At 33.3% G+C, this 24,650-nt stretch overlaps 2 protein-coding genes across 2 annotated transcripts; one reads left to right on the forward strand and one right to left on the reverse strand.

The window, feature by feature from the left end:
* Positions 1–4,307: 4,307 nt before the first annotated feature.
* Positions 4,308–15,141, reverse strand: LOC134262943 (polypeptide N-acetylgalactosaminyltransferase 2-like). Its single transcript, XM_062745265.1, has 14 exons — positions 14,758–15,141; positions 14,213–14,358; positions 13,638–13,739; positions 13,268–13,338; positions 12,889–12,954; positions 10,895–11,016; positions 10,208–10,295; positions 9,491–9,557; positions 9,041–9,144; positions 8,678–8,801; positions 7,608–7,700; positions 5,807–6,020; positions 5,327–5,443; positions 4,308–4,932 (listed from the first exon to the last, which is right to left on the reverse strand). Exons 1-14 carry the CDS (start codon positions 14,902–14,904, stop codon positions 4,783–4,785), a joined length of 1,611 nt encoding a protein of 536 aa, XP_062601249.1. The 5' UTR covers positions 14,905–15,141; the 3' UTR covers positions 4,308–4,782.
* Positions 15,142–16,907: 1,766 nt separating this feature from the next.
* Positions 16,908–19,910, forward strand: LOC134262915 (uncharacterized). The gene is made up of 2 exons (XM_062745238.1): positions 16,908–17,025; positions 18,735–19,910. The coding sequence occupies exon 2, from the start codon at positions 18,936–18,938 to the stop codon at positions 19,908–19,910; it is 975 nt and encodes a 324-aa protein (XP_062601222.1). The 5' UTR covers positions 16,908–17,025; positions 18,735–18,935.
* Positions 19,911–24,650: the final 4,740 nt, after the last annotated feature.

The raw sequence follows: 24,650 nt of genomic DNA on the forward strand, positions 1-24,650 counted from the left end.
TAGGTCAAAGGGTGTCGGAAGTGGCATAAATGTCACGTCTGCAACCTGTCAATTTCATATTGTAGTTTAATATGTATTTTAATAAAAACAGTTTCAATTATAATAATTAATCTTTGTTATTTTTATCATTCGTGCATTCAGAGCAATTGAAGACTACCTCTGTAGGTACTATGATGATCAGTAAAAATTTTTAAAAATTATTTCAAAAGAAGGATAACTCAAAGTAAAAGTCGCTATCAATAAAATAAATGCAGAAGTTGATCATCAGTACGTTTGGAAAAATTATAAGCAAACACAATCCAAGATTATCAACTATAGACCTGACAAATTGAGGTTTACGGAAAGGGGTGGTGGTATTAAAAATAATCTTGGTCTCCTGTCTATTTGAATATGCAATTTTGTCCAGGCTATAATTTGTTAATGGAGAATCATCGGACGCTCAGGCCAGGAGTATAATGGGTAACTAACAGGATTATTCACATTTCTGCTCTCTATGGGAGAAGTTTTAGTCCATTAAAAATGCATTAAATTTTGGAACAATCTATTTGGACAATTGAATAAATGCAGCAGGGGTATAATTTTGTGAGCTCACTAATAGTACCTTTGACGAAACTGTTTCTCTTTGTGGTAATTTTTTTTAAATCCGACTAAAACTACATGTATATGCAGAGTAGCCTTTTAAAAGAATTTTTCAGAACTTTTGATTTTAATTAGAACAGCGATGAAAACGCCGTTCATCGAGACCAGAAACCGATAAAAAAAAAAATATACATGTATAATCTTAGTTTAGTCTACTGAAGTCTTGTGTGCCAAATTATATTGAAATCAAACTAATGGATTTCACAGAACTTTCTGTTTTTATTAACCATGGCTACAGCATTCATCTTAATCAAATGCGATAAATAAATTAAAGACTAGTATCTATTCTTAGTGTTGTGTACTTGTGTGGCCAGTTATATTACATGTAATTGACATCAGACTTTTAGAGAAGTAACATTTTGAAAAAATGCACGACCGATATCTTACAATTGCATAAGCTCTTCTAGTCTCTGACCAATAGAACTAAAAAGAAAACACCTACCACCACAAAACAAAGAAGAAGAGCAAAAAAGAAACAAAATAATTGAAGATCTAGCAGCAGAAAGGTAGCATTTATCAATTCAAAGATACTGTAAAATCACATATTTTCGTGGGGTCAAATTTTCGAGATTTGAGGAAAAAATATTGGTTAGTGGGGATTTGAATTCATGGTTGGAAAATGTTTAGTAGCAATGCATATGAAATTTTACATTTCGTGGTGGTCGTAAAGAACTACGCACGCTAGCTCTTGATTCCCGCCTACATTTTAAAACCATTTAATTTAATATTGATGACAATTTGGCCATACAATTTTTGTTTAATACAAAGATCAGTCCAATGATAATTGATCAATTATTTAATACCAGTGCTAAACAGTAAACTATCCTTAATTCCAGCTCTTGAAATGAGGGGGGTAGACGATATTTTCCACTGAAATTGGGCTTAAAAAAGCATCACCATATTCTTAAATAGTCTTGAAATATTTTCATATGATTTGTGCATACAAAATTAGGCCTGTATATTAGTAAATACAAAGTTCCAGTTGTAAAGCACTTGGAAAATGCTGAAAAAATAAGCATTTTTGTCGTTTTTTGTCTATAAACATGCCTCCCCCCCGTGAAACACAAAAGGCTTGGGTGTGAATTTGTGAAATTCAGTCCATATTACCCGTAAAAAGGAATTTTTGTGTCACGTGGGGTAAAGATGTTTTAAAGATATTTTCAGTTGATTTCTTTAGTAAAAAAAACGAGTTTTACCCAAATTTTAATAATCTCTAGTTGTTTTCCCAAATAAGCAATGTTTAATGAAAATCCATAATTATAAATACCAATAGAAATATAAAAAATCATTCGAATATCCTAACTTTTGAAAATTGACTTGGAGGTAGGCGGGACACTAATACTATCGTTCGCAGTTCTTCGTGTTTTTCTCCATACCTCGAAAACAACGAAAATTAACCCCCCCCCCCCACCCCCGAAAAGTGATTTCACAGTAACAGAAAAGACTTCTTTGTTCTATTAGAGCCGGCCGTTCACGAAACTGGAACTTTTAAGTACATATTACATACATCAACTCAGTCTTGGCATGAAAACATTAATTTCTTTCTTTACCCCAATTCCCATTACTCACATCCCCTTTTTTCATCCCTACTTTTTTTTTCTTGCTTGTCAATTTTTGTTTTGGTAATTAAAAATAATTTTTTTCTTGCCCCCCCCCCCCCCCACCCCCTTTTAGAAAATGTTATGATCCGTTAAAATTCCACTAACGTAGTAGAATCGCCCACCACGTTCGCAATAGTGCTCCCCGATTCTTTTCTGTCGGAGATTTTCTTAACTGTGTAACAAGGTTAATTAGACGACAATTTGTAGAAATTGATTAATGTTTGCACGCAGAAGGAGCGCTAGATGTGGATTTTCATCTCTCTCCGTCAGCAAAATCCGCGTCTTCTGGGACTACTGATGACGTCAGGAAACAATTCTATATTTAGAGTAAAAGAGGACACCGAACTTCCACAAAAACAGGGTATTTTGCTGATGCTGAGTAAAAATCTGTCATTGACAATGAACAATCTACGCATAACTTATTTCCGAGGCGGAATATTTTTAACATCTTTTTATTATCGACCAAGAGCCTTCCAGGGATATATGTGTTACATAAATGTGAAGAAACAGGATGTTGATTGTGAAAGATCCCGAGAAAAAACCCCCAGAAATTGGGCCTACTTACAAATTTTGTTCAAAATATTTTTCCAGTTGCATTTAAAATAAATATATTTTTAAACGTAATAAATATTGTTTGTTCACTATCAAGTGCTATACGTACATGCATGAACTTTTTTTTTCTCTAAATAAAAACAAGTTGTCGTTAACAAAATTTTCACATTCAGTACAATTAAATGGATCACATCTTCTATTATACCATAATTGAATTTATTGCAAAAATAATTCGTTCCTACAAATAATAGAATATGCACAAACTTCAGTCATCAATTTATGATCAAGTTGATATATGGACTTTGTAATTACTAATCAAATCTCCTAAAATCAAAATTCTGTACATTATTCTCAAGACTACGATAAGGTACTGCCTAAATTTCAACCATATGCAATTTTTTGTCAAGGAAGTTGTTTTTTTTTCTGGATGCCCCTCCCTCCCCCACTTTCAAAAACGATATTCATACGTACATGAAGCTGTATAAAAATCTAATTTCTGTTTTTAATCATATTATATCAGATTTCCTGTCTCGCATAACTTAAAATTAATGTACGATTAAAAGTTGTCATCATTCTACTTTTCTCTCCAGTAATATCTTTTATTTGTTAGTCTGTGAAACCAAGAACTACCCACGTTGGTCTACGATACTTTATCGCAGATAAATACTGCAACAAAAGGCTTTACAATGCTAGTATAGGTTTAATTACGTATGCTGCACAAAACCTGTCACCATTTGAGCATTATGTACTTCCATTTTTAATAAAGAAAATTTTTTATTGAACGGGAGGGGTTCATAGTGGCTGCGTGATCTAAGGGGTTGCAGATCAAATTCTGATAATGACAATGTAAATTTTTAAAGAAATGTCGAAGAGGATAAGATGGGGTTTCACGTGAAAAATTAATGATAATAAAAACTGAGGCTTTTCTTTGCACACATTATCTATACATGGTGCAAATTTAAAATGATCATTGCATACCAGAGTTCATTGTATAATAAAATCAGAGAAAATGTTCCATTCTTTCTTTTCAAAACTTGACAAAGAAAATGTGCAGCTAAAGTCCAAAACAAGCCATTGCATCAAGAGAGAAATGTCTGCAAGGTTGATGTTAGGGCAAATCACTCCATTGTATAATAGGTGATAATCATCAAATAAATTAAATGAATATTGCTAAACTTTAAATGTGAAATGTTGTTTTTAGTCAATCTTATTTTCCTGCCCACCTTTGGTTAATTATAGTTTTGCTACAGTTGCAGAGTTAGGAAATCCACTTTCATATATCCACAACAGATCTCGCAATGTCACAGTTTTAGTTCAGGTGAGCTTAAAAACAAACAAACAAAACACTCGCACGTTAACATGAATGTTTTAAAAGTCATGAAAGTTAAAATGTGTATTCGTATTTTGTCAGAGAACATTTAGAATACAACAAACTAGAGACATCTGAAGAATATATAGAATATTGGGAATACTTAGTATACTGGTTTTCCAAAGAAAAAAAAGAACACGCATCAATTTGCTTTGAACAGATTTTTATTGTAGAATTCTTTGGCTATAATATTGCTAAAAGACAACAGCATATAACACATAATATAACACACACATCATTTTACTCATACACAGGTTTAATATAGCTACAACACATCCATCTATCACATATGTTTTTGGAAGACCCCAGGAAAAAATTCAATAATTTAAAATTATATAGATAAAGGTGATATCACTCACATAAATGATGCATTTTATCCTAACACTAGTACTCAAAAACACACAAAATTAACATACATTTACTTATATTTTTTAGTTTTGTGGGGAGATCAGAATCACTGTGTTTTTTTTAACAAAATCAAAAATAAAACAATTTCTTCTGTCACACCTTTGTATAAATTCTACTACAAGTAGCAGTCTTCTAAATTGTACGAGTTTCTGTGTGAAGAGTATTTACCCAAGTAATGTATACAGAAATTCTTATTCCTGAACTGAACACATTTCACCTGGTATCCTCCTTTGGCAGAGTCCACTGTTGAGACTGGATGAATCCATCACAATCTGATAACACCAGCCCTATATCAGCTTTATGACTGTCAATACACTGTTTAGATGGCTCATGAACAATCATGTTGTTCTGCCTAAACCAAAGCTGAAAATACAAAACAAATCTCGTTTTAAATTTCCTTTTCTTACACTTGTACATCTATTAAACTCATAAAAAATCAAAATATAAAATAGCCCCACAATTATTAATATTTAATAAATCATATTTAAAACAAATTGAAAGCATTTGCCTTTGACACTTTCCTAAGCATGATTTACTGTATAATGATAACTTTATGCACCTTGAAATGTTCTGTAATTGAGCCATAAAAGATCCAGTGAATACTTATTATTTATTAGCATTTATATGTATTTTAGATAGGGATTTGAAGAAATTGAATATGCAACAGTCACTAGTCAATTACTTAAAGAAATTATATTGCATAGTTAAAAAAAAGTATACAATGATATAACTAGCATATTCTATTACTGTAAATTACCTGAGAACTTGCACCGTTACAATACTGCATCAGAACATAACCATGCGTCTCCTTTACATCAGCCGTCAAGCACATTCCATTGTTCTTTATCATTCCTTTCTTTTTCCAAGTCCATTCCTGCGAAATTTGCAAGATTTTAATTGGCATTCATTGGTAATTAATTTTGATATTGTTTTCAAATACTAGTAACAATATTTAAAGAGTTTTCTCCCTTTGAAACACACTATCAACATACTGTGAAATCACTAATTTTTGTGGGGGTTTACTTTTCATTGTTTTCGAGGTAAGCTAGGAGATAACCATGAATTCATGACCGCCACAAAACGTAAAATTTAATCTAATGCATTACTACTCAACACTTCTCAAACCACAAAATCTAATCCCCAAATATCAATATTTTTTCTCAAACCTTAAAAATTTGCCCCCACAAAAATGTATTGTGCATTGTGGAAATATCATTAAATGAAGTTTTTCCCCTACCTGAGAACTTTTTTCCTCGGAACACTCACTGAGACTGGCCATTACCGGGACATGCCCCCGGGCAATGTCCATACACATCCCTGACCCCTGTCTGATCCTCCCGTAGACAAAGTCCTCGTCTGACGGCGGCCTCAGCTGAGGGAGAACGTGGTCCAGGTACCACTTAAATGGCCGACACTTTAACTGCTTACGCAACTTCCTCCTTTCCGCTACACTAAAGATTAATTTTTCTGGGTTTAAATAATCCTTGTTAAATTAGTATTGGTAGTTTTCTTATAGAAAACATTCAATGAGTATCCTTTTTATTAATATTAAAAGTCTTTTTATTTTGGCAACAACCTCTGAAAGTTTTGTCCCTTACACCCCTTGATGTCAGTGGACAAATGCACTACAAACAGCATTGTCTCTCTTGTAAGAAACAGTGTCTGGATAAATTTAATACTCATGGATGAAATTGTTTGCCACTGTGATTATATAGTGATAGGGCCAAAAAAAAAATAATAAAGAACTTCTTTAATACCATTAGCCTCGGCTGGTGAATTATCTGGTTGCATCAATATATACCGTATAACTGGTTTTTAATGCGGGTGCAAATTTTTGCGATTTGATCCTGAAATAGGTATGTTTATTTTTTGCGATTTTAATTTTTGCGATTTCACTTTGACAATTAAGTCTATTTTTATTGAATTTTATTAGTAGACATTTAAACAATAAAGTCTATTTTTATTTTTTATTGAACAAACCAAAGCAATTTAAGATACAGGTGACTCTCGATGGCTTGAACTCCGATCTCTCGAAGTGAACCTCCGGTCCCGTTTTTTTCCTCTATATAACTAAGCAAATTTACTCCTGATCTCTCGAACTTCTATCTCTCGAAATTCTCTATCTCTCGGACCAAAACCTGGGTCCCGTTACACATATTTCATTGAATTTTACTCTCTGTCTCTCGAAGTTTTGATTGCGCTTGTATACACGCCAATCAACCGTAAAATAGATGCAGTCTGGACTCACCTGGAAACAGTGAAGGCCTTGGGCTGTTAATTGGGTGTTTACATAGATGACACTACACCTGTGGGTCGTCCTTGTGTTGTTATAATTAATAGGTTATTATTTACAGGGTAAATTAGAAACAAAGTCACAGTTATTTTGAATTGAAACCGAGACGATAATTCTTTGAAATTAATTTATAGAAGTTCCAGTTCCCATAGACTATGAACTTTCATTTATGATTATAAAGAGTTTATATTATCCCAGTAGGGGAAATATTACACAAGAAATTCTTTTCTCAAGGACAGAATACCGATTCAGAAAAATCTGGTAAACACTGGCGAAGGACCCGATCAAGCCACGGAATAGCCAAACCGACAAATGCTATTCGGGTTTCATATAAATAAATCATGAAATACAATGTAGGAACAAATAAATATTGAATCTTTAGGAATTCGTTTTATCTATTCGAAAAACAATCGTTGTTGTTGATATCAATTAAATTACCTGTAAAATACGATTGAAAACGTGCAATGGCATTATTTATATATACTTCCGGTATCTGTAAAAGTAGAACTTCGATGATCGCAACTGAAAATTCCAGATTTTATTTACGTATTTTTTGCGATTCAATTTTTTGTGATTAAGACTTGATCGCAGAATTTCGCAAAAAATAGCACCCCGTAGAAAAATCCAGTTATACGGTATATAGATATGCATCAGCATAAACATCCAATATCTTCACGTATATTCATAGTGTCTACCTTTTAGGAAGATTCTGAAGACAACAGAGGTAAGAAATACCTGTATGTACCTGCCATGAGAGGTCATTCTGGCCGAGGGACGACTGGCATAGAAATATCTCTTGTACCCATCTAACCACACCTCTGCCACTCTCCGCAGATCTCTGAAAATAAACAAAAAAAACGTCAAAAAATGGTGCTGAATTAAGGAGAAAAAGCGCCTCTTCTGTTTCGATCTTTATAAACTTTTTGTCTAGGAACTGTTGAAGTTAAATGATCTATGCAATTTTTCAGTTATAAACAATTTTTTATATAATAATGGAATATTCTCTCACAGCGAAACCTGTTTAATATGACATGCAATGGAAAACATTTTGTAATGGAATGGACAGGGTGTTGAATTACATAGTGTAATGAAATAGGAAGTGTAAAGAACTAGAAACATACAAGAGCTGTTTGTAAAACACTTATGCCCCCTCCCCCAAATTGGAATTTTTCCAAGTCCAAGGGGCATAACTCTATCAAAAATGGCACAATCGTACCCAAAACAGAACTTGATCTAGATATTCATATGATTAATCTGTATACTCAATTTCATTTCAATATGTGCAACCTCTGCAAGAAAATGAACGGAAACTGCAAATAAATGGAATTTTTCTAAGTACAAGGGGCATAACTCTGACAACAATGGTGCGATCATACCCAAAACAGAACTTGACCTAGATATTCAGCTGATAAATCTGTATACCAAATTTCATTTCAGCATGTGCAACCTCTGTGAAGAAAATGAATGGAAACTGCAAATAAGTGGAATTTTTCTAAGTCCAAGGGGCATAACTCTATCAAAAATGGCGCGATCTTACCCAAAACACAAATTGGCCTAGATATTCACCTGATGTATCTGTATACCAAATTTCATTTCAGTATGTGCAACGGTTGTGAAGAAAATGAACAGAAACTAAATGGACTGACGGACCGACAGACCGACCGACAGACAGCAGCAAAGCAATATGCCCTCCCTTCTTCGAAGGGGGGCATAATAAAATAGGATTGAAAATTATAAAGGTTGCAATTCACAGTGAAATGGATTATACAGGTGTCAGATTAGACAGTTTTTACTGTATTTATTCAGTCAGTTTACCTGACAACAGAGAGGGACTTGCTGTTCTGAGTCACTGCTCTCTTCTTTTTCCTGATAATACCCACGTGACTACAGGGAATGATTTCTACCGTACCTCCACACAACCAGGATTTCAAAGACAGCTCTAAAAATAACAACTCTATCATTAAAAGTGTGCATAAAAGAGGGAGGTTTTGTTCCTAGGGAAAATCACTACATGTATATGTACATTACAGTGTTGCGCTATAATCAAGTTGCAAGATTTATAAGTAAATCCAAATTAAAATCAACATTTTAACCAACTTATATTGGAGACCCATCATTTTACAGTTGATAGTTTGAACAACACAATTTATAATTATCTTCCATCATATAGCATCAAACCTAAGCTGGCTGTTGCAATATTTTCCAGATCTGGATCAATTTGACCCAGTTTCAAGAAGTGTTTCCTTTCTATGGCTATAATCTTCCCTTCAATGAGAGGTGATCTGAAAAAATGAAGAAAAAAAATTATCCCATACTTCAATCAATAAAGGTTTCTTTACAATTAAAAAAAAAGTATGAAATTTATAATTCTAGGTCATTAATTTGTCAAATATTAAACAAATGTATGCATGCCAAGTTAAATCGTAATTTTTGAAAGCAGTACTGACATCTTTAGTACTATTCACATCAACATTCAAGTTTTAAAATTTCAAATGTCTTTTCTTTCAGGAATTCTTGGTTTGAAAATTGAAATGAAATACAAAAAACAGTTTTTCTCAATCTCTCCATTCTGAAGTCAGAAAACGGAAAATGAGAATAAAAACTACATACATAATCATATATACTCACAGAATAGGTTTGTTTGACTCTGCTGCTGTCAACTGCTGCCACTTCACAGATAAACTCCAATCAAAAACTGACAAATTATATAATACATACAATGTTTATTTCACAAAATAAATTGTAACCGCATGTTTAATGAAACAATATTATGCTTACATGTATATATTAAGTTAACTAATGAACCAGTTCAAGTTGTAATCACTAAATCCAAAGATTGTTGAATCAATTAAATCATTAATTTCTTATTTGTTTATTATAATGATGCTATTTCATTAAAAGCGTATTTTTGATTCGTGTATAATTAGGGATGGGTATCGCCAAAAATTTCGCATCGCGATATATCACGATTTTTTCCCACAATATCATGATAATATCATGATATTTTTAAAAGCAGTTTTTACCATGATTTTAAATGAAAAGTCATTATTTTTCTAAAAAAATATGCGAGAAAAACAACATTTTACTATCTTGAAATTTTTATGTTTATAAAATCAATTATGTTTGGACGGTAAGATGCCGTTCTTTTCAATTTTAACAACAATTTTTATACTTTCCGTAATTGTAATTTGAAAGATTTAACGAATAAATGAATAATTTCTGGACTTTATAATAAGTACCTAAAGACCGGTATTTAGGTCTCCGTATCACGATACGTATCACGCAACAAAAAATCGCGATATACCGGTATACCGATAAAATCACACATCCCTATGTATAATTTACCTGCTTTTTGATTGGTATTAGTAGATTCAGACTCAAAAGTTTCAAAATGTATAAAATCTACTACTGGACTAACAATGAGATTAGGTCTCTGAAAAGAAAAGCTAAAATCATTATTAAGAAATCACTAGATTTAGGAGATCATGGTAATTTTTTTTTTTTTTTGACAAAGAGACTCCCTTGAAATCCTTAAAAAAAAATATAAATCAAAATTTTAATCACACAACGGCTCAACTTTTCTTAACTCTTTACAACTTACTGAGCTGTGATGCAACATACACTAAATGTTCACCTCACAGGAATATAACTTTACCTTTTCCCCGCAAGCACTTTAAAGCATGGTAGGTAGAAGTTTCTCTAACAGTTAGCAGAAATAATTATGACTTAATATTTTAATATGTTTATAACTTTTCTTATTTTATGAGATTTTAGCAAGTATAAAATAGAAAAAAATTTGCATTTAAATAGAAGATTAAATTTACTTTTGAAAGTGCATGAAAAATGTGTGACTGCGCGGAAATAGTATATGCGTGATTGTGCATTAGAAATAGGAAATGGTAAATGTGTTAAAATGAGTGACTGCGGGGAAGGGAGTTAATCCATGAAATAAAATCCCAATGAATCAATACTTTTTTCCTATGACCATATCTAAATTCAGAGAAGATTTCAGATCTTACAGAGTATACAGACCCTGTGGATTCTCTCCAGTAGAGGTTCCAGCCACCCAGCAGTTACCTCCCCTGGGGCGGTCATGAGGACAAGGACCTCCCCTGAGGACTTAGCCACTCCCAGTAACAAGCCTGCTACCAACCCTAAAAAAAGTTTTAGTTTATATGCAATGAAACCTTGATACAGTGAAACTTGGCTGAACACCACTAGTTCCATAGAAACTGGACAGGTAAGACAATGTTCCAAATTAGACATCATTATAAAAATTAGCTGAATTTACTAAAAGGGACTACAAATAACATCTTATTAAACATATAAAATTTCAGAATGGATTACATTTGGATAACAGACAAGTTGTACTGTATTTCAAACCTGATGGAATTTGAGATATAGCATCTTCGCTAGCCAAGGGTTTCTGATACGCTCCTCTCCTCATAAACCCTTGGCCTACGGTGTTCATAAAAATCGGGATTTTTTTCCAGAGTTCTGATTGGATTTCAGTACACCCAGGTCGACCAATCAATTGTTTTTTGTAAATGACGATATTTGCGTTCGGGATACATCTTCACTCTTTAATCTCGGAAATGAAAAACGCAAGTAAACAACGATCCGTAAGATAACATTCAATTCCATGAATAGCCATGGTGTCATCCAATATCTTATAAATATGTGATTAAGAATTTATATTGAAGCTTCAGATTTGTTCTATAAATAATGAATAAACATAACTCAATTATTGCTTCTTAATTATTATTGAAAAAACTTTGATTTAATTTTTTTTAACACATGTCTTTATTTCTGGCGATGACGCAATCTGTGCGTACCTGATAGATTCGAGATCACGTGACGGAAAACAATCCCGTCTTTTGACTTCACGGTAGGCCAAGGGTTTATGAGGAGAGTAGCGTATCAGAAACCCTTGGCTAGCGAAGATGGAGATATAGGAGAGAATCAAGATTGAAATGTTTGAGGTTAAAATAGTTAAACAATTTATTTTTAAAAGTTGAGTTTAAAATTGAGTTTGAACTTTAAAATCTCTTCAACATTTTCATGCTATTGGAGACTTCCAAGATACTGAAACTCAATTGTTTGTGCAGGTGGGGCTGAATTTCAAACTGAATGGAAATGAATATTTTTACAGCTCTCAAATTATTTTTATGATTACATTTTAAAATATTAACTAGTGTTGGCAAATCGGACGATTTTTAGTAACCGGTTACTCGCTTCATCTTCCGATCGAGTACCCGGTTACTCGGATGATTTTTAGTAAAAGTATCCACATCTTTTATTCATCTTATGCTTTACTTATCGTTAGTAGTAATTCACAAATATACTGTATTTGGACATTATATTTACAAAACACACATGCGATATTGTGAACGAATTTAGATTTTAGATTAAAGAAAATAAGAAATTTGACACACGAAGAAGACAAATAAAAACATCGTCAATCACCGTCTCACTAATTGCTTTCCTGATGCTTTCCTTTTCAGCCCCCGAAATGTCGCTATCAAGGAGAATAATAATTACATACTCCGTAATTATTAGTTAATTTTCGTTAAGATTTTGAATCAACTGTTCTTTCTTACAGTTACAATCCAAGCTTAATTTGTCTGAGGCGGCATCTCGTTAAGTTCAATTATCAAATGAGGTAATCATAACTCAGGCCTTCAAAAGTTGTATACCCCCAAGCAATCAAAGCTATTAACTATATAAACTGTGAAAACTAATCAAAAAGTCTAACGGTATCTAAATTTAGGGAAATGTGTAAGTATATACATTTATAAACTAGAAAACAATCATTTTATATGCATTTACTATGTAATTTTTTTTATGCGAGTAACCGGATAGCAGTTTTACTAACCGATACTCGCATCGTTCGACGGTTAACCGGTTAACCGGGTACTCGTTGCCAACACTAATATTAACATACAACTTATTTTCAATTGTTAAGAATTTTTGAATTCAATGGAATGCAAAAATATATTAGCAGAAAATAATTGATCTTACTTTACCTTTTACTCCTGGCTGTGTATGGAAATACACGTTTGGAATTGCCGAGAGAGATCTGTGATACACATCTAAATAGGTAAAAGTCATCCCTAAATTTAATCTAATTAAGATGTGCATGCAGTTTAATTTTTAAATTGTTAGGCTAAGTTCAATGTGATCATAAAACAAAAATCACCCCCTCCTCCCACAAAATTGTCAAAAAATGTAAAGAGATTAAATCACTTGAATCTGAGGAACAAGTACTGGTACTAGCTGATGTGCTGAAAATGAATCACTGAAATATAAAATATTCTTCCTCTGTCTGGTCTTAATCTAAAAACAGTCTTAATAAATGTATAATGGTATAGTACTTTTTTATGTTTAAAAAAGATGTTCACATACCTGTTTCATCTTCACTGGAATCAATTAATATAATCTCTTTGATCAGACTTGGTGATGAACATCTGAGAATGCTGTAATGGGCAAGGCAAACATATATTCTGATTACCAAACTGACTATGGACTACTGTAAACCAATTAATATTCACAACATCTTGATTTGACAGTTCAAAATCAATTCTGTGAAGCTTAATTTTTGCAACTTAAGAAACATATATTGTCTACAAATATACTGCAAAATAAATGGTTCATGGTAATTAATATTTAATTAGTGAATTATCTAAAGAAGGTTGCAACACTCACAGACATTTATTGCACAGAAATTACATACTCTCTGAGTAACAATTTCATATGGACATACATATTTACATACCTCATGACCATCCTGAGTACCACAGAGGGGGCCTCATTCTGTAGAGTGATAATAATGGAGGCAGATGGTAGACTCTTGCTGGGTTTCCTCAGGTGTCTACAACTGAAAAAGGGAAAAATCCTTTGCATTTGCTATCAATAAACAGATATCCCATAGTTTAACAAAAGAGAAGCATGAAAACTTCAGACTCAAAAACTTAAGACTCCTCCATTAGCTGCATGAATTAACATCATTTGTGAGTTTGTGTGAGCATAATTTTGTGGATAATTTGTATATACTGAAGATTCAATAAATCAATATATTTACAGGAATAAAGTTTAATGGGTAATTTATCTAGTAACATATTGACCCCCCAGGAAATCAATTTTAAAAAAGGTCCCTCACAAACAGAACACCAATGTCAGATTTGAATTAATTTCATTCTGTTCCTAATTACTTAATATATTAGTTTTGCATTTTCTCCCTATCTATTTAAATTTGTAAGGAAGGCAAAGGAGGAGGATTAGCCATTGAGAAGATTGACAGCTAAATTTCAGACAGAATTTTCAATAAAACAGATGGCAGAAAATCTCTACCTTTGTGGTCTCCTTTCAGGAATGGTTCTGTTCCATGGAATATGGAGACTCTTATTAGCATTGTAACCATAATTCTGCCCTCCTTCTTCTTTAAATGCCCTAAGAAAATCATCTGGGTTGAAATTCTTCAGTGGGATTGTATGAATCTGAAAAAAATTGATGATTTGCAACATTCTTCTAAATCTTTTTTACTGACCAATAATTACAATCTCTAAATTTTATTTATGTTAATTAAAATAACCATATTATAATGTCAGAATAGTTAATGGTTATACATATGTATTAGAAACCATTATCTTGAACACAAATATCTCAAATAGCATGACACAGTTGGAACTCCAGACCAAACAATATTTTTGGTTTATATGTTTATGTTTTTACCTTGAGAAACGTCAACCTCAGGAATATTGAAGTTTTTTTCTTTGGTCGCACGGGTTCGAGTGAAAGAGATTTGACTGTAATTCGATCGCATTTAAAAATAACTTTGTAATGAAACTAAAAAAATTGTGAGACTGATGGTCAACCTACAAATTTTAAAGAAATACCTCTCCATAGTCATCGATCTCCGTAATAATGTGCAATCCGGCGTGCGCATCAAAGAAACTGTGGAACACAACACCAATAATGTAAAATACACTGGTAAAGACGAATGCAACGGAAAGGAAAAATAACAAACGCCGAATTTTGCGCATTATTTTCCTGTTATCATCTTGGTCTAAGGGGCGTCATCAGCATCTTCAGCTGATGTGATAACAAGGGTTTCAGGTTTCACTCTTCGCGGCTTTGCGACTTCGCAACGTGTTATGATGTTGTGTCAACATCATGTGGCTAGACTGGTTCTAAATCGCATTATAATGGTGAATGGTAATTTTAGAGGTATTCCGACTGAGGTCGAGAACCAGTTTTCATACGGTTCCTAAATTTTCTTTTCCATAGGTTCCTGAATGTCATTTCGGCTTCCAATTTTTAGTCAATAGCCCTAGGGAAAGAAAGAAGAAAAATGTTTTGTACGAACTTCATAATTATTTTTGCAATGGAGTTACATGTGGTTGAAACATGGACAAGAAATTAGGAACAGAATGAAATTAATTCAAATCTGACATTGGTGTTCTGTTTGTGAGGGACCTTTTTTAAAATTGATTTCCTGGGGGGTCAATATGTTACTAGATAAATTACCCATTAAACTTTATTCCTGTAAATATATTGATTTATTGAATCTTCAGTATATACAAATTATCCACAAAATTATGATCACACAAACTCACAAATGATGTTAATTCATGCAGCTAACATGGCTAATGAAGGATTCTTAAGTTTTTGAGTCTGAAGTTTTCGAGCTTCTCTTTTGTCAAACTTTCAGTGGGATATCTATGTGTTTATTGATAGCAAATGCAAAGGATTTTTCCCTTTTTCAGTTGTAGATACTTGAGGAAACCCAGCAAGAGTCTACCATCTGCCTCCATTATTATCACTCTACAGAATGAAGCCCCTTCTGTGGCACTGAGGATGGTCATAACCCAGAATGCCCTGCGCCAAACAAATATGGCTGCGCCCATGGACGAAGACGATGATGATCATGTGCAATGGAAAAAACTGTTTTTTCAAAACCAAAGTATACTTAATCATCTCATGCGACAAAGACCATTGGTTAATACCACTGAACAGCCTGTTTCTAAGAAACGCAAGGCATGTATTACCATTCTGACATAAAACAATAATTTCAGCAGTAGTTGTGCAGCTTAAAAATTTCACAATTAAAATAGAATGGCAATATTCAAAACAATATTATAATAAAATCAGATTAAAAACTCTGTTATTGAGAGATCTAACACTGCAAGATATTAGATAATATGATGTAGTTTACATGGATAATTGTGTTTTCAGGTCGCAAATGAGCCTGATGAACTAACGTCGGACAATGATGATGAAGAAACTCTTGATGACCTGATATCCAAAGTGCAAAAGGATAAAGACGAGGACAAGGATGAAGAGGATTTCTTAGAATCATTAGAAGAGTTTATGGTAAAAGATGACAAAACAGGACCAGCTCTAAGTGCTGAGTTAGCAAAAGTTATCAACACAAATTTCCAAGTAAGACCATCTGAAGACAAGGCAAAAAATTTGTGTGAAAAACACAACAGACCCGAAAACTGCTCTAACATGACGGTGCCCCGTATCAACGAAGAAATATGGCCATCGTTAAAGAAAAAGGCGCAGTCAATAGATTTTAAGATTCAAAAATCCCAAACAATTGTGTTAAAAGCTTTGAGCCCCGCTTGCAGACTGTTAGACAAATTGATTTCGGCAAGAAAATCAAAAACATCGGAAGTCACAGATATGAAGGAATGCCTTGAACTAGCACAAGATACAGTAAAATTGTTGCAATTAGCTTTTACAGATTTATCTCACAAACGGAGATATTTAATCCGGCCAGAATTGAAACAGAGTTATAAACCTCTGTGCAATGATTCGAACAAGGTCACAGAATTCCTCTTCGGGGACAATGTAGACGAAAAAATCAAGAAAATTGATACCTCGAAGAAAGTGAGCAAAAAACTCCAAGGATACAGTTTTCAAGGGTCATCTGCAGGAAAAAATCAGGGAAGCCATCAGAAATCTTATGGATCTGGCTACAGATTTAGTGGAAAACCCCAGACACATGGCACCTACTCCCATTCCTACAAATATGACCAAAACAACAATGGGTCTTTTTTAGGGAAAGGCAGGGGCAGGAGACCACCTCAAACCCAACAGAAGAAGTAGACAATTCTACTCAACCAACAATCACAGACATAGCTCATCTTGACCATTCTGTAAGTACAGTTAATAGTGAGGAAAAATGCAACATTCTTGAAAAATTTCATAATACACCTGAAAATTTCTATGGTGGAAAAATTTGTTATTTTGACAAATGGAAGGAGTTAACATCAGATAGGAAAATTCTTAAAACTGTACTAGGATATCAACTTGACTTAATACAGTCTCCTTTGCAAGATAGGGTTCCTCATCAAATAAGGTTCTCTCCAGAAGAAATGATAGTCATTGATACAGAAATTCAAAAACTCCTTGACAAAAAAGTGATTGAAAAGACAGAAAGAATGGAAAATGACTTCATTTCAAACATTTTTACTAGGAAAAAACATGATGGAACTTTTAGATTAATTCTAAATTTACAAGATTTGAACAAGGATGTTGAATATCACCACTTCAAAATGGAAACAATAAAAAGTGCTTTGTGTCTAGTAAAACAAGATTGTTGGTTGGCCTCGGTAGACTTAAAAGATGCCTACTATTCTGTACCAATATATTCCGCAGACAGAAAATTCTTAAAATTCATATGGAGAAATCAGTGTTTTCAATACACTTCTTTACCTAATGGATTATCTTCTGCCCCACGTGTGTTTACAAAACTTTTAAAACCAGTTTTTAGTACATTGAGAAAACAAGGATTTGAAAGTGTACCATATATAGATGACATTTTATTGTTAGGTGATAGTTTTGAACATTGTGCTCAAAATATAGGAAGTACATCAACATTACTTGACAATTTAGGATTTACTATTCATCCTACCAAATCTGTTGTTGAGCCTGTGCAAGAAATAGCATTTTTAGGATTTCTCATAAATTCTAAGAAAATGATCGTTTCTTTATTGCAAGACAAAGCAAAAGATATAAAGGATCTAGGGTCTAAATTAATTATCAAACATGAAATCCAGATAAGAGAGTTGGCGCAGCTTATTGGGAAAATGGTTGCGGCTTCACCAGCTGTCCAACATGCACCTCTACGATACAGAAATCTTGAAATTTTCAAAGATAATATGTTACGACAAAATAGAGGAGATTTTGACAAAAAGATTCTTTTGACCGTTGAATCTATTAAGGACATTTCATGGTGGTGTGATAATATTTGCACAAGTTCAAAGGCCATCCTAATTCCTACTGTAGACATTATTTTAGAAACAGATAGTTCTCAAAAAGGATGGGGAGGTTGTGAAATCAAGTCTGGCAAGAAGACTGGTGGAAATTGGTCATATGAAGAAAAGCTTTATCACATTAACTATCTAGAACTTAAAGCGGTGTTTCTGAGCATTAAGACATTTTGTAGCACATCAGAAAACACACATATACAAGTTAGATTGGACAACATGGTGGCTATGCATTATATAAACAACATGGGGGGCAGAATTCCTGAACTCAATTTGTTAGCTAGGGATATCTGGTTTTGGTGTATAGCAAGAAACATTTGGATAAGCGCCTCTCATATTCCTGGCATTGACAGTGTAGAAGCAGATAGACTGTCACGCACTATTAATGATGATTTAGAGTGGAAACTGAACGAGACTGTTTTTGACAGTATATGTCAAATATTTAACTTAAAAAATGGAATTGACTTGTTTGCATCCAGATTAAATCATCAACTTGATAGATATGTGTCTTTTCTCCCAGACCCCGAAGCTATTGGTGTTGATGCATTTTCTTTTCCTTGGAAAAATGACAAATTTTATATTTTTCCTCCTTTCAGTATGCTGGGGAAAGTATTGCAGAAAATTCAGCAGGACAAAACAAATGCAGTAGTAATAGCACCACTGTGGCCCACACAAGCGTGGTTTCCAACACTTCTGAAAATGATTTATCTGCAACCTTACCTTCTGAACAACAAAAACATCCTTACAATGCCAACAGATCCGAACAGACAACACAGGATTCCAAAGCTGAAGATGGGATGTTTTCCGTTGTCCGGAAACTTCTTCAGGACAGAGGAATATCGGAAAACCTTGCCGTGGTCATTTTCAACTCCTGGAGGAAATCTTCTCAAAGACAATACTGGAGTTATATCAAACGATGGTTGCAATTTTGTGATTCATGGAAAATTGATTCATTTAATCCAACTGTAAATAATTTTCTTTGTTTTTTACAAACTTTGTTTGACCAAAAATTGTCATATAGTGCAATCAATACAGCAAGATCTGCTGTCTCATCATTACTTTCACTGTGTGGTAAAGAAAATTTTGGATCTCATACTCTAATTAAAAGATATTTAAAAGGTGTTTTTGTCAAACGACCAACATTACCAAAGTATACCTGCACATGGGATGTGTCAATAGTTATAAATTATTTGAAAACATTATTTCCACTTTCAGAATTGTCTTTGAAACTTCTGTCATGTAAAACTCTCATGTTATTAGCTTTATTGACTGGTCAAAGAGGTCAAACATTACATTTGTTAACTGTTGATGATGTAGTTGTAGGAAATGATCATGTAGAAATTAGATATAGTTCTTTGTTAAAAACTTCCAAACCAGGAAAGCATGTAAATAATGTTAAGTTTCCAATGTATGTAGAAAAGGAACTGTGTATTGTGAGGACACTATGTGACTATTTAGAAAGAACAAAATTTATAAGACAAGATAAGAAATTGTTTATCAGTACTATGAAACCTCATAAGGGTGTTAGCAGAGATACCATAAGTAGATGGATACGTGATACAATGGAAATGTCGGGGATAGACATATCTAAGTTTTGCCCACATTCAACACGGGCAGCTGCTACTAGTGCCGCTCATAAAGCAGGAGTACCAATAGACATTATCATGGAGAAAGCTGGCTGGTCGAACGCTAGTACTTTTCGAAGGTTTTATAACAAACCGATACAGACATCTGCACAGTTTAATGAAAGTATTTTAAAAAGTGTTACTTGATTAAATTCGATTTGAAAAATGTAAATAAATGGAATGTTCTTTAGTTCTACTCTTATTTTATTTATTTATGCATAGACAAATACATCAGCTCTGAAATCTCATATGATCCCTCAGTACTTTGATTTGATAGAATTCTTAAATTAAACGAATATAACTTGTTAGATGAAGTTTGATTGTAATTCTATCAAATCAAATAGTTCTGAGGGATCAGATGCCCGCCACAATTTTAATATATTATCATTAGTAAATAATAAACCCACCCTTGGGCATTTAGGTTTTCAGTAGATGTAATTGTCTATGGTATCTGAAGTCTGATTGGTTGAATGGAATCACGTGACCTAAGTCATCTCATCTGATCCCTCAGAACTATTTGATTTGATAGAATTACAATCAAACTTCATCTAACAAGTTATATTCGTTTAATTTAAGAATTATAATGGTGAATGGTAATTTTGGAGGTATTCCGACTGAGGTCGAGAACCAGTTTTCATACGGTTCCTAAATTTTCTTTTCCATAGGTTCCTGAATGTCATTTCGGCTTCCAATTTTTAGTCAATAGCCCTAGGGAAAGAAAGAAGAAAAATGTTTTGTACGAACTTCATAATTATTTTTGCAATGGAGTTACATGTGGTTGAAACATGGACAAGAATTTAAACATGTTAAATACATTACAATTTAAAACAGGTACTGCAGTTAGCAGAAAACTCCCCCCTTTTTAACCCTTGATATAAAACAGCAATTGTCTGCTTATCTATGATTTCAGTTTGAGGGATATTTAATACACACGAAGAAAGAATTGATAACTAATAAGTTTTGCTAAGACTTTTTTTTTTAATTTGAGCCCCCCCCCCCCCCCCCGGGTACCTGTAAAGTGCGAAACGAAATAGAAACGAAACGAAACGAAACGAAACGAACTGAAACGAAACGAAATCTTCCGAAACGAAACGAAATCTACCGAAACGAAACCTACCGAAACGAAATCAAAACGAAACGAAATCGAAACGAAACCTGCCGAAACGAAACGAAAAAAAAAAAACATTCGGAATGTTTTTCAAATCAAGGTATACCGGTATACATCAGGTTATATATAATGTGTATCTGCATGTGATCTATTTTTACTTCATATGAAATTTGTATACTTAGTTCAAGCACTTGTTAGCACAGGCAATTGTTTCGTATAAGGAGTAGCCTACTTGTTTTTAACACTAGGTACCTAACTCAATTTTAGGCACCCCCGCTTCAAGCTCATACTTAAATTGACATCGTTCACTTCGAGAGACTTTTTTCTTGTCAATTAAATCGTTTTGAACGTTTTTAGTCGAGTCTCGACACCTCGGAATGAAATACTCGTAAGTCTCTGGTTTTGAACATTTACAATGTAACACATATAATCATTTTGATAGATATGATGTATCTAGATAAAGAAGGGATGAAAAATAAGACATAAAAATTAGAAAATACTGCACATATTTAAATTATACATGCACAGTATACTCGCGCATATTTGCAGCTGGCAGCAGCTCATACATATAAATACATCATTAGATAAGGGAGCATAATTGATCGGTATTTAAATTTTATATTAACAAGTGCTTGAACTATATATAAAGGACAAGATAGGGTAACAGTCGAATCTGGTCCCTTTTTTGATGTAAAAATCAAAACAATGATAAAATTGTGGTAGTTTGTAGTTTAGTAGTTAAAATGATGCTTACTTTAAAACAAGCACTAATTTAGCTTCAAAGCTTACATGGATGCCAACAAAGATGGTGCAGAAGTTGGACATTTGCTCAATTCTGGTGGAATTTCATAATATTTGAAATACTTTTCTCTTCGGAAAACATAGAGCACAAGCTTGCCTGTCTGAGATTTTTACATATAACCTGATATTATAGTGTATAAAATATATAAATTTGGTAGATAGGCAAGCTTGTGCTCTATGTTTTCCGAAACAAAATGTGTTGTAAAATCGATGAAAATTTGCATAAAAATGAGAAAATTCGAAAATAGACCTATTCCCTGACCTCACTGTGACCTCTGTATATTCTAAATCTTAGAACCAATACTCATTTTGTGGAAGGGGTGACAGCAAGTTTTTATGGATAAACTGTTGGATCATTTTGAAAGACTCCCAAAATCGGGGGCCAAATACTGGTCTTACCCTATCTTGTCCTTTATTTGAAGTAGAAGAAGTCCACATGCAGTTACACATATATAATTATTTACATGTACCTTGATTTGAAAAACATTTTTATAGTTTTGTTTCGTTTCGTTGGGTTTCGTTTTGATTTCGTTTCGTTTCGGTAGGTTTCGTTTCGTTTCGGTAAATTTCGTTTCGTTTCGGCAGATTTCGTTTCGTTTCGTTTCGTTTCTGTTTCGTTTCGTTTCTGTTTCGTTTCGCACTTTACAGGTACCCCCCCCCCTCCCTTTGTGACTGAAATCCACCAACTTCACTTGCTGTTTCTAATCTCTTAAGGTCATACACAACGTAGTTTGAACTTTATTGGGTTCTTCCCTGGAGTTGAAGACTTCCACTTAATAAAGAACTTGTGTGCAGTACTTTTTACCGGCCGCCAGGAGGCGGTCGGTTATATGATATGAAAGTTTTAAGTCACCGTGCGTTTCTGCGGAGTTAGAACAATTTGAATAAAAAATATTTAACATTCATGTAATAGAATATTAAGAAAGAGTGTCTAAATGTAAAATAAAAACGCATAATAATCATAAAATTAAAATTTTATGAATAATGGGTTAAATGTTTCATCCAATCCTGATTGACAAACTCCGACGTAACTGAAGTGCGGAGAAATAAGCACACATGTTGAGCATAGTCTAAAGCAAGGACCGCGTTATATACATGTCTAAACAAACTTTACTTTCTCTACTTCAACAGGATTTGTTGTATATATAATTTAAATTAACGTGTAAATATAAATATACATTGTACTTTTAATACGGAAATTTTTCAAAAATATGACTTAATCTTAATTTATTATCAGACAGAATATTAGGAGATTTTTCTCCAACAGACAAGGATAAAGCGCGTTTTACAACATGCCAAACCTTTTCCGTCCACATGTCACACCAAAACAAGATAGAGAAGAAATGTAGTGGCGGATCTAGAGGGAGTTGGGGGTTTCAACATCCTCTGAGCGAGCGAGGAGCCCCGCATAGTTGAAAACTTGTTACGTTTTATTTAATGTTAAACTATCTCTAGTTAGATAAGTTTAAACGTTAGTTTTAATGGTTAAGTGTTAAAACTACTTAAACATCAAACTTCCGCGAGAGTTCGTTTATAAACTTACTGAGTGCGGGGACACAGAGGGCTATGAGTAAGTTGCTTAAATACATTTTATTTGTAGCAATGTACATGTATTATGTACTGAAGAAAATCCTGGGATGTCGCATTCAAATGTTTAATGTCACAGGGATATATATTAATTAACAGATAAATAGAAGAATTCAGTTTCTAATTTATTGTAAGAAAGAATTAATTGGTTTGCGGCCGATTTTTGACGCTTGCGTCAATATGTTTCTTGTAATGTCTATATATGGATTTGTACACTTCTTCTAAAACAAATTTTGATGGAAAAAAATCTTTAAATTATGTTGTGTAATTTTTGTATATTCTTCTTTGAATAATGCAAAAATTGTCAGAATTTGATATCCTCCAAAAACCCCTGGTAATGCATACTGATTTTTTGTCTATGAACATCTGATGCCACTAATCTTAAATTAAGAATATCTTTAAAAAATATTATTAGTAGGTAAGGTACCTTGCGTATGTCCTTAATATCCGTGGGTCAGTTTTTCTTCGCGTGAACTTGATTTTTATATCTATAGTATGTGAGTTTTATTTTAATGAAGAGGAAGGGAAATTCTTAAAACTGATGTGCCCTGATTTCATAATTAGTTATACAGTGGAACTTAACTGTTTAATTCAAATGTTGTATATTCCGAAATCTCGCCTAATACGGTTAGACAAGTTTCCCTGTAAATTCTAAAATTGTATAAAAATGTTTAAATTTCGAGCATCGTATTTATAAAACCCTTATTAAAAGTATGGTGAAGGGTTTTTGGTTAAAAATGAATATTTACCGATATTGTGGCTATGAATTCGTCCACTACGAAACACAGAGCTTAGGCGAGGACAATTTGGTTCTGGAAGGAGGGGGGGGGGGTAATTGTTTTGCATTTTATTATATTATAATTATTTATACGATGGTCAAGGGTATTTTATTAATTGTTCATTTATCGTGATCATTCCTTGTAAAACAGTTTTAAAGGCAAATAAAAATGATAACTCAAAATAAATAGATAAAAAAAATTAAAATCCTAAAAAAACCAAAGAAAACGTCCAATCTACAAAGTGGGGATGGAGTGGGTGTTCGAATGGGTCACAGTCAGAGGATCAGATTATCTATTTTCTGTCAGAAGAGGTTATTTTATTTAATTTCAGTATTTTCGAGCAAAGAAAAAAATTTGCAGCCTCTCCACCTGAGTCTCCGTATTCAGCTAAAAGTTCTCGAGAGGGACGTTTTAAAACAACATACAAACAAACAGCGTTATTCGCCCCCTTAACGACCCTCTACATTTATATTATCAGCTTATACTTTGATCCATCACAGTTAATCATGTTAATATACCACTGTTAAGTAAATTCATAGTTGTAGTACTTTTGGGAGAATAAATTTACCTGAATTCAAGAAGAACAAAAATAAATTGTTGTAATCGTTCATT

This window comes from Saccostrea cucullata, unplaced genomic scaffold, assembly GCF_032062105.1.
Source record: "Saccostrea cucullata isolate Sc308-1 unplaced genomic scaffold, CSIRO_AGI_Scuc_v1 ctg733, whole genome shotgun sequence".
NCBI lineage: Eukaryota > Metazoa > Mollusca > Bivalvia > Ostreida > Ostreidae > Saccostrea > Saccostrea cuccullata.

What these genes read in the sequence shown, in the direction of transcription:
- LOC134262943 (XM_062745265.1), bottom strand. Translation starts at nt 14,904, where the DNA reads ATGCGCAAAATTCGGCGTTTGTTATTTTTCCTTTCCGTTGCATTCGTC. An exon ending in TACACAGCCAGGAGTAAAAG is followed by an intron (nt 11,017 to 12,888) that starts GTAAAGTAAGAT and finishes AACTTTTTTTAG; the next exon opens with GGTTGGTAGCAGGCTTGTTA. An exon ending in AGAATGACCTCTCATGGCAG is followed by an intron (nt 6,021 to 7,607) that starts GTACATACAGGT and finishes ATTAATCTTTAG; the next exon opens with TGTAGCGGAAAGGAGGAAGT.
- LOC134262915 (XM_062745238.1), top strand. Translation starts at nt 18,936, where the DNA reads ATGTTTTCCGTTGTCCGGAAACTTCTTCAGGACAGAGGAATATCGGAA.